Source organism: Chrysochloris asiatica, unplaced genomic scaffold, assembly GCF_000296735.1.
Source record: "Chrysochloris asiatica unplaced genomic scaffold, ChrAsi1.0 scaffold00152, whole genome shotgun sequence".
NCBI classification, from domain to species: Eukaryota; Metazoa; Chordata; class Mammalia; order Afrosoricida; family Chrysochloridae; genus Chrysochloris; species Chrysochloris asiatica.
The window spans coordinates 1,723,817-1,735,080 of record NW_006408670.1 but is presented as its reverse complement, the minus strand read 5'-3'; the positions used below and the strand labels follow the sequence as shown (position 1 = coordinate 1,735,080).

General features: G+C 36.0%; 1 protein-coding gene across 1 annotated transcript in view; it reads right to left on the bottom strand.

Moving 5' to 3' along the window:
* The window catches only part of LOC102815014 (hephaestin-like), a 138,114-nt gene that overhangs the window by 119,035 nt on the left and 7,815 nt on the right, over positions 1-11,264 (bottom strand). Inside the window, exon 5 of the mRNA XM_006870803.1 lies at positions 8,383-8,637. Coding sequence (XP_006870865.1) covers positions 8,383-8,637 — 255 coding nt within the window. The remainder of the gene's footprint in view (positions 1-8,382; positions 8,638-11,264) is intronic.

Below are 11,264 nucleotides of genomic sequence, written 5' to 3'. Positions count from 1 at the left end.
GATCCACACAATCGAAAGCCTTCACATAGTCAATAAAGCATAGGTAAACATCCTTCTGATATTCTCTGCTTTCAGTCAAGATCCCTCATGAGCAAAGATGCAAAAATTCTCAACAAAGTCCTAGTCAACAAAATTATACAACATATCAAAAAAAATAAAGCATTATGACCAAGTGGAATTCATATCAGGGATATAAGGATGGTTCAACATTAGAAAAACAACCAATATAATCCATATAACTAAAAGAATGGAAAAGAACCACAATCATAATGATTGATGCAGAAAAGGCATTTGACAAAATCCAACATTCATTCCTGATTAAAACACTCAACAAAGTAAAATTGAAGGGATGACCTTCAAAATAATTAAGAGCATATATACAAAACCAACAGCCAACATTACTTGCAATGGAAAGAAACTGAAAGCCCTCCCTTTGTGAACAGGAACCAGACAAGGATGCTCTTTATCACCATTCCTATTCAATAGTGTGTTGCAAGTTTTAGCTAGAGCTATATAATAAGATAAAGAAATTAAAGGCATCCAAATTGGCAACGAGGAAGTAAAACTCTCTGTATTTGCAGACAATAGGATCCTATACATAGAAACCCCCAAAGACTCACTAAAAAAGGTACTAGACCTCATTGGAAGATTCAGCAAAGTGGAAGGGTATCAGATCAACATACAAAAGTCTGTTGGATCCCTTTATACTAATAATGACAACACTGAAAAGGAAATTAAGAAAAAATACCATTTATAATAGCCATCCAAAGGAAGAAAGATTTAGGGAAAAATGTAAACAGACAAAAAAAGGACTTATACAAAGAAAACTACAAAACACCACTACAAGAAAATACAAGAGATTTACAAAAATGGAAGTATATCCCATACTCCTGGAGAGGACGACTTAACACTGTAAAAATATCAATACTGCTCAACTCAATCTACACACACAATGCAATTCCAATCCAGATTCCAACAACATTTTTAAAAGAGATGGAAAAAATAATCACAAACTATATGGAAAGGAAAGAGACCCAGGATAAGCAAAGCACTGCTTAAAAAGAAGAAAAAGTTGGAAATCTCTCACTTCCTGATATCATAGTTTACTACATGGCTACAGTGGTCAAAACAGCTTAGCACTGGTACAATGAAAGTTACATAGATCAATGGAGCAGAATTGAGAATCGAGAAATCAACCCATCCACATATCGCCAAACTGATCTTTGACAAAGGGCCAAAGTACACTGAATAGGGAGGAGACAGTCTCTTCAACAGATGGTGTTGGCAGAATTGGAAATCTATATACAAAACTCGAAATAAGACCTTTATCTCACACTATATACAAAAACCAACTCAATGTTAATTAAAGACCTAAATGTGAATCCCGAATTATAAAGATCATCAATGAAAAAAATAGGGACAAATTTAAAGGCTTTAATACACACACAGACTACAAAACATGGCTAAAACTGCACACACACAAAAAAGAAGACAAAATAGATGATTGTGACATACTAATAATTAGAAACATATGTCCATAAAAAAGATTTCACCAAAAGAGTAAAAAGGAAGCCCACAGAATGAGAAAAAAAATATTTTGCAATGACACATCAGACAAGGGACTCATTTCTAAAATCTATAGGAAACTACAATACCTCTACAAGAAAAAGACAAATGACCCATTTAGAAAATGGGCCCAGGACATGAACAGACACTTCACCAAGGAAGACATTCGGGCAGCCAACAAACATATGAAGAAATGTTCACGATCATTATCCACTAGAGAGTTGCAAATCAAAACAACAATGAGATATCATCTCACACCAGCAATAACAGCAAAGTTAAAAAATCCAGAGGACAATAAATGCTGGCAAGGATGTGCAGAGACTGGGACCCTCCTACATTGTTGGTGGGATTACAAAACGGTCCAACCACTCTGGAAAACAGTATGGAACTTCCTCAGAAAGTTGGACATAGAAATACCATATGACCCAGCAATTCTTCTACTTTGTAAACATCCACAAGTAATATGAGCCATAAGAGGAATAGATACATGCACACCAATATTTATAACAGCACTATTCACAATAGCAAAAAGATGGAGACAGCCTAAGTGCCCATCAATGGAAGAATGCCTAAATAAACCTTGGTACATACACACAATGAAATATTATGCTACCTTTTAGAATAACAAGGAACCTGTAAGTCACCACATAACATGAATGAACCATGAAGACACTATGCTGAATGAAATTAGTCAGTCATAAAAGGACAATCATTGCATAAGGCCATTATTTTAAAAGCTCAAAAAAAGATACTTCCATACTAAAATGAAAAAACAAAACAAAACAAAACACACACACACAAATTATTTGTTGGTTACCTGTCGGGAGAGGGGTTGGGAAAGAGAGTGGTCTCCCATGTAAACTATCATATAATTCACAATAAAACATTAAAAAAAAACCCAAAAAACTAAATAAAGTCTTGTCATAAAAAAAAAAAAAAAAAAGGGAGTGGGATGGTAAAGCAAGGGTAGGGAATAGACACATCATAATTTTGGTGTTGGGGAGGGCAATACACAAAAGAAGGGAAATGAGGATGGAAGAACACAGTGGATAGGGGAACACCGAGGCAGATTTACATGGGCTAAATGGAACAGAGGTAAATAGTGATGTATGCTCAACTTTGGAACAACAGGGTTCTGTGATACAGGGATCGAGTCATATTCTGAATGGGTAAGAGGAGAAATAATGGAAATAATGTTAAGATACCTGACAGTCTTAAGAATATTGGTTTCCCTTGCTTACTATTTTAGAATAGAAGCTTGAGTGGGATAGAAAGAAATATTAGAAAACATGATTACAGAAAGATTGTAGGCCCATTTTCATCCTATAACTGATTGGAATACCCAAAATGGGTTGTGAAATTTGCCCAATGAAATAGGCTTCCTGTGGCGCATTTGTAGTCTATATGACCTTACATGGAATCCTGAGCCCCATCCAATACTTTCTGATGTGTGACATTCCCACTTGAAAGGACAAGCAGACTATCCTGGAACTTCTAGAGGAACAAGATATTTCTTGAAAGAAAGACTATCAGGAAAAATCCAAAACAAAAATGGCAGTCTGATTAGCTACTACATGAACAAGCAAGTTGTTCACTGCAGAGTCTTCAAGGCAAGCAATCAAGTAACTTCAGAGAAACACCCCTCCAAGACTGAAATTCAAAGGGAACACATTAGCAGGCATATAAGCTAGCTGGCACCCACAGATCTGCTGGTGACTGGAAAAGAGGGAAAGGCAGCAGTGAAGATATGGGCCGAGTTCAACCACACTCCATAGACTTCTGTTGACCTGGAGATGAGCAAGAAAAGGAAGGCCTGATTGGTCCAGTGTGTGGTGAAACCTGGGGACTCTTGTGCCCATGGACAAGGACACAGAAGGCTAGAGCTGAGAGTGAAATGCCCAGCTCATATGAAATGAGGAGAGATGAACAAGAATGCCCAAACTTGTAGATAGTACCCATTCAACCTAGCTTCGATGGTTTGATTATCAGAATTTGACTAGAAGATTTGTTTTTGTTTTTAATAAAGGAAACAAGTGTAAATTGTTACAATTAGATGAACTTGACCTATACTTGTGAATATAGTAGCTCAAAATACTAACTGTGAGGGAAGGAGTCTCCACATCAAGGATCAATCCTTTCCTCTCTGTATACAGGCTTGATAGGGATTGGCATTTAGACATTGGCTACCTAAAATGGGTGGGGCTATAAAGGCATGAAGTGACTGGCTTACACGTTTTCAAGAGGGAGTTTAGTTTCAGAGTGTGAGGAGGAAGGTAGAATCCCTACTGAATAGTATTCATCTTGTCTAGATGGGTCTGGTGAAAAGAGATGAGGATAAGATTTTTATGATTCAATAATAATTGTTATCATGAATAATTGCAACTATCACAACTGTAAAGGTAGAAGTTTTGTAATGAAAAGAGGGGAGTAGTTAATCTGACAGTCCAAGAACAGAGGAACCTAGAACTATTAAGGGAGAAGAGCATGAGCAGAATATGGGATCCTATCTAGAGAAGCAGTGATACCAGAGAAGGAGATAGAGATGAAGGCATTCATGGAAAGAGAAAGGTTGTGTGCTGGTGGCTAGGTGCTGGTGGCCATGAGGCAGGGTCTTAGAATGTGCCCTTTGGTTGTTTAAATTACTACATATTCCTGTGTGTCTTTCTATACAGTCCCCCCCAAAAAACAAACAAACAAACAAAAAATGCAGAACAAATAGAAGCAAAGACTTTTGAATGATGAAAACAAAACAAAACAAAAAGACCAACAATTAAGTGGTTAAAGAAAAAAAAAAAAAAGAACACGAGGGAAATTAGGATAGGAAATACCTTGGCATGAAAGAAAATGAAAGTGCAAAAACACAAAACTTATGGGATTCAGAAAAAGCATTACTCAGAGAGAATTTAGAGCTATATATGACTATGTTAAGAAAGATGATATATCTCAAATTGGTAACCTAGTTTTACACTTCAAAACAAAACAAAACAGAAACAAGAAAAATAATGGCAATCTAAGCTCAAATAGACTAGAAAAAAGGAAATAAAATGATAAGAGTATAGAAAAGTAATGGACAAAATATACAAAACCAGCATGTGGCTAATTGAAAAGAATAATAAAATACACAAAATTTTAGCTAGATTGACAAAGAAAAAAAGAGTGAGGACACAAAATGTTAAAACCATAAATGCAAGAGGGAATATTGCTATCAACAAAATAGAAGTAAAAATAATATGAGATTATGAACAACAGTATGACAAAAAATTCATTAACTGGTAGCGTAGTGGTTACGAATCGGGCTGTGAACCACAAGGTCAGCAGTTCGAAACTACTAGCTGCTCCACGGGAGAAAGATGAGGTTTTCTGCTCCCGTAAAGATTTACAGTTCAGTGTCGCTATAGATCTGAACCGACTCGACAGCACTTAACAACAACAACAACAATGAAATAAAGAGATTCTTAGAAACATACAAACTACTTAAATTGACTCAAGAAAAAACTGGAAAATTTCAACAGATTTATTTGTGGCACTGTAGGATAAGTACTCGACCACAAAGTCAGTTAGAAACAAAAGGTCAGCGGTTCAAACTCTCCATCTGCTCTTCAGAAACCCTATAAAGGGTCACTGTGTGTTGGAACTGACTCGACAGCACTTAACAACAGCAACATAACAACTAAAGAGATTGAGAAAGTAATAAAAAAATTCTCAACTAAAAGAATAGATATCAAACCTACTTAAATTCTTCAAAATTTTTCTCAACATTATAAAAGACATATATGAAAAACTCACTGCTCAATGGAGACATACTGAGAGATTTCCCTTTATTGTCAGGAATATGACAAGCATGTGTGCTCCCACCACTGCTATTCAATATTGTACTGTAAGTCCTAGCTAGAGCAATTAGGTAAGGAAAAAAACAAACAAACAAAAAAAAACCATGAGAAAGGCATCCAAATTAGAAAGGAAGAAGTCAAGCTGTATTTTCAGATGACATGATTTTATATGTTGAAAATCCCAAATAATCCACAAGAGAGTTACTAAGGCTAATAAACAAGATTGATGCATTAAAAAGAAGATGTATTTCTACATAGCTGTAATGAATAATCTGAGAAGGAAATAAAACAATCATAATTTCAATAACATATAATATAATAAAATACTTAGGAGTAAATTTAACCAGATATGTGAAAGACTGAATGCTACAAAGTGTTGCTGAAAGAAATCAAAGATGACTTATATATGGATATAAATAATAAATGGAAAGCTATCCTTTATTCATGGATTGTATGACTTAATATTGTGAAGATATCAATACTATCCAAAGTGATCTACAGATTCATTGTGATTCCTATAAAACTTCCAACAGTTTTTTGGCAGATATGGAAAAGTCAATCTGCAAATTCATATGGAATTGCAAGGGTTCCAAATTGGCAAAAACAATATTGAAAAAGATTAAATGAGATGACTCCTACTTCCCCATTTTAAAGCCTATTGTTATTGTTGCTAAGTGCCGTTGAGTTGGTTCTGACCCACAGTGACTCTGCATAGGGTTTCCAAGAAGCAACTGGTGAGCTTGAACCACAACCTTGTGGTTCAAACCAACTTTGCAGTTAAGCACATTAACACAGTGCCAAGCTACAGCAATCAAAACAATGTGTTACTGATATAAGGATATATAGAACAATAGAATAGAATTGAGTGCTCCAAAATAAGTCATACATCTAGAGTCAATTGATTTTCAAGAACGGTGGAAAAATAATAACCTCTTTAATAAATGTTCTGGGAAAACCTGATCCACATGCAAAAGAATGAAATTATACCATATATGAATACCTTATACCATATATGAAAATTAACTTAAAACATCAATGACATAAGTATAAGAATTCAAACAATGAAACTCTTGAAAGAAAACATGGTGTAAAATCTGGGTGCACGGCCTCTTTTTTAACAATGGATGATCAGATATGACATGATCAAAAAATAAAGAAAAAGTAGATAAATTGGATGTCATAAAAAAAAACAAAAAAAGTTTGTACATCATAGGACTTTACCAAGAAAGTAAAGAGATAATCTCCAGAGTGGAAGAAAATATTTCTAAGAATGGTTTAATATGCTTAATATCTGAGTATAAAGCATTACTACAACTCAATCCCAATAATACATCAACCCAATTTGAAAATGGGCAAAGGAGTTGAGTAGACAATTATCTGAAAAATATACACAAATGGCAATTAAAACACATGAAATGATTATCAGCATATTATTAATTTTGTTGTTTTTGTTAAGTGCTGTCGAGTCAGTTCCAACATATAGCAACTCTATAGGGTTTCATAGGAGCAGCTGATGGGTTTTAACCACCAGCCTTATGGTTTGGCAGTCCAGTACTTATCCTATAGTGCCACATCAGGACTCCACATTAATCGTATGTTGATGCTGCTGTTAAGTGTCATCGAGTTGGTTTCAACTCAAAGCGGCCCTGTATAGGGTTCTGAGGTGGGTTTGAACTGCTGCGCTTTTGGTTCACAGCCTAGTGTTGATCCTACAGTGCCACTACAGGAGGTAATTTATTGTTGTTAAATGCCATTTAGTCATTTCCAACTCACAACAAGCCTGCATAGGGTTTCTGAGGAGCAGCTGTTGGGTTTAAATGGCCAATCTTATGGTATATAGTCAGTACTGATCCTGCAGTGCCACATCAGAAGTATAGGAATCCACTGTTGTTGTAATTGTTAAGTGCCACAGAGTAGGTTCCAACTCATAGCAACCCTGTATAAGATTTTCAAGTAGTAGCTGGTGAGTTTGAACCACTGTCCTTGCGGTTCAAATGACCTTGCAGCTCAATGCTTATCCTACAGCACAACACCAGGACTAGGGAAATGTAAATCCAAGTCAGAATGCAATATCTACTACCTCATTCCCACTAAGATGGCTACTATAAATAACAAGTGTTAGCAAGGATGTGGAGACTGTAGAACCCTCATGCACTGTTGTTGAGAATGTAAAATAGTTCAGCTACTTTGGCAGTTTCTTAAAAATTAAGCATTAAATTATTACATGATCCAGCAATTTCACTCTAGGTACATAAGTAACCAAAATATATGAAAGCAGAGACTCATATAATACTTGTATAACAATGTTCATTGTATATAATGTGAACAATGTTCACAATAGCCAAAAGGTAGAAAAAATCCAAGTGTCTGTCAACAGATGAATGAATAAATAAAACATAATTTATACTCACAGTGAAATAATTTTCACCCATAAAAAAATAAAATTCTGATACATGTTGCAACATGGATAATTTGAAAAAAATTTTCTTAGTAAACTAAAACAGACAACAAAGAACAAATATTGCATGAGTAATATCTACAATAGGCAAATGCATAAAGACAAAACTCTGTTAGTGGCTACCAGAGACTGAGGAATGGCAGGAATAGGAGTTATTGCTGAAGTGATACAGCATATTTGCAAAACTTTTGTAAATAGATAATGATAATGACAGCACAACATGGTGAAAGTAATTAATGACTTAAATGCCAATCTTTGTTATATTTTTTTACTACAATGAAAATTAAAATCCTTAAATTCCATCTTTACATACTTAGATCATTTAATATTAAAGATGGAGAAGATGAAACCCAGAGAGATATACCTAAGGTCACGCATAAAATTAAGGCAGAGTAAGGAAAGAACTTAGGTAGCCTGATTTCTAGTACAGGGTTTCATCCTTTATACCAAGATTCTTCACCAGAAAAACCTATCTGATAATTTCAAACCACATCCCCACCCCCCAAAGGTCAAAATGTTGGCTCTTACTTTGCAAATGAAGATTCACTTGACAGCTAATTAACCAGGTGCCTAACTCTTGGGGCACCATTTCAGCAGTCACAAAAGTGGCAGGAAAGATGTGAGCCACGTCAGTGTGGTGACCTCGGATGGTTAGCATCTGTCCATGGAAGAAAACTGTGTGGACATCCACTTCATTGCCCATACCAAACAAGTGCCAGGACACACGCTTTAGTGAGCACATGCTCAACTCTGGTAGGTTCCCAAAGACAAAGCCATTTATTGCTGCAAAAGAAAATTCAAAGAAAATATCATAGTGTACCTTACTTTTCCCAATGAGGAAAGCCTTATCTTTTGACTATGATAATAAGTAAAATGTAGACAAGAGTTTGACTGTATTGACTATATGCATTATTGAACTTAAATTTCACAATCTGTCCTGGAAAATAGACAGGTATCATTATTCTCTTTTAAAAATGAAAACACCGAGTCTCAGAGAGGTCAAGTTACTTTTAGCCTAAGACCACAGAGCTATTAAGTGATAGAACCAAGATTCAGTGTTATAATCTGGGGAATCTTTTTTGGGTTTATTTAGAAGCTTATTATTACCTTTCAAGGCTGATTCCTTCTTGAAATTTTCATTGGACAATTGTCAAAATAGCTAATTATCATAGCTCATGTTAGCAATTGGTATAAAACCTAAGAGAAATTTTAGTTGTCCAAGTCATATCTTACATCTTCCCTCTGAGTTTTACTTCCCTTTGAACTGTCTGGCTTTGAACTTACGTCTGCCACCAAAGGTAATGAAATCACTCCCTAAATTAAACAAAAACAAAAGAACTCTTTTTTTCTATTTCTTAAAGCTGTTCTCTGCTCATATTTCAGGAATTTTATGGCTTTGGTTTGCTTTTAATTTAATTAAATTAAGACATCCAATTATTTTATAGACATAAGCTCAGAGTAGGATGGGGAATATAGGTAAGTTAACATGAAAGCAATCACAAAGTGGGTAATTCTATCAACTTGCATCTTTTTTTTTTTTAAACATAGTAATTAATTAATTATGCTATTGTTGTTGCTAGATGCTGTCGAGTCAGTACCAACTCATACCAACCTTATGTACAACAGAATGAAACAAAACCAGCTCCTGCATCAACCTCACAATCATTGCCACACCTGAGCCCATTGCTGCTGCTACTCTACCAATCCATCTCTTAGAGGTCTCCTTCTTCTCTGCTGATCTTCCACTTTACCAAGCTTGATGTCCTTTTCCAGGTACAGGTCCCTTCTGATATGTTCAAAGTATGAGAGACAAAGTCTGGAGACTCTTTCTTCTAATTAGCATTCTGGTTGTCTTTCTTCCAACACAGATTTGTTTGTTCTTTTGGCAGTCCATGGTACTTTTAATATCTACTTCAACACCATAACTCAAATGCAAAAATTCTTCTATGGTCTTCCTTATTCATTATCCAACTTTCACATGCATATGAAGCTATTGAAAATTCTATGGCTTGGGTCAGGCAGTTTATTTGAACAGAGCAAGAGAACATTGAATGGTTTAAAATTAGGAAAGGAAAATTAATTATTTAAGTGGACAATCCTTGCAAAGTGACTGAACTTGTAGTAAACTCGTATGGTGTTGGAGTCAACAGCTTTGGCCATTCTACATTATGAGGCAAGGTGGGTTAATGGAAAAAGCATAGCCTATGCTCTTCAAAGCAGCGAGATCTTTGAAGCAGCGAGGTCTAACCACTATACTACCAGGCCTTGCTCCTTCAAGATGGCAGATTGGGTATATGTGTAGTGAGGAGCTCGGTCAACAACAACACAGAACACCAGGTCAAGAGGGCTCACGAGATAATGTTGGAACTCTGAAACAAATATAAAGGTATGTTTGGAGGATCGGAGGGTTTAAAGCTGGGGAATTTGAAGGGAATCCAGAAATCCATTGTATTCTGGATCAAGACACTCAGCTGTTCCTGAAGCTGCCATCTTGGGAGAGAACATCTTGATTGTATCTTGATTGTATCAGGATTGACATTGAAATTTAAAGGGACAGTATCAACATAAAACCAAACGGCCACCACTCGCCTGTCTGTCCTGCTGTGGTGGCTTGAGTTGCTTTGATTCTGAGGGCTAGGCCACCGGTATTTTAAATAACCGGCAGGGTCACCCATGGTGGACAGGTTTCAGATGAGCTTCCAAACAAAGACAGACTAGGAAGAAAGAGTGACAAAGTACTTCCAAATCGCTAGTCACTGAAAACTCTATGAATAGCAGAGAAACACTGTCAGATACAGGACTGGAAGGTGGGAAGGCACTCAGAATGCGACTGGGCAAAAAATGCCTCCTCAAAGTAGAATTTACCACAATATGACGTGAATAGAGTTAAACTCGGGGTAGAAAAGTGCACAGAACCTTCATTTGCTGATGGGCCACAACTCAAAATGAGGAGAAACAGCTGTAAACAACCAGTGAAAATTGGAACATGGAATGTATTCAGTATAAATTTGCAAAAATTGGAAGTTGTCAAAAATGAAATGGAGCGCATCAACATAGATATCTTAGGCATTAGTGAGCTGAAATGGACTGGTATTGGCCATTTTGAATCTGACAACCACATGGTTTACTATGTGGGGAATGACAAATTGAAAAGGAATGGTGTTGCATTCATCGTCAAAAAGAACATATCCAGATTATTCATGAGGTACAATGCTGTAAGTGATAGGATAATATCCATGTGCCTACAGGGAAGGCCAGTTAATACCACTATTATTCAAATTTATGAACCAACCACTAAAGCCAGTGAAGATGAAATAGAAGCATTCTACCAACTTCTTCAATCTGAAATTGGTCAAACATGCAATCAAGATGTATTGCTCATTACTGGTGATTGGAATGCAAAGGTTGGG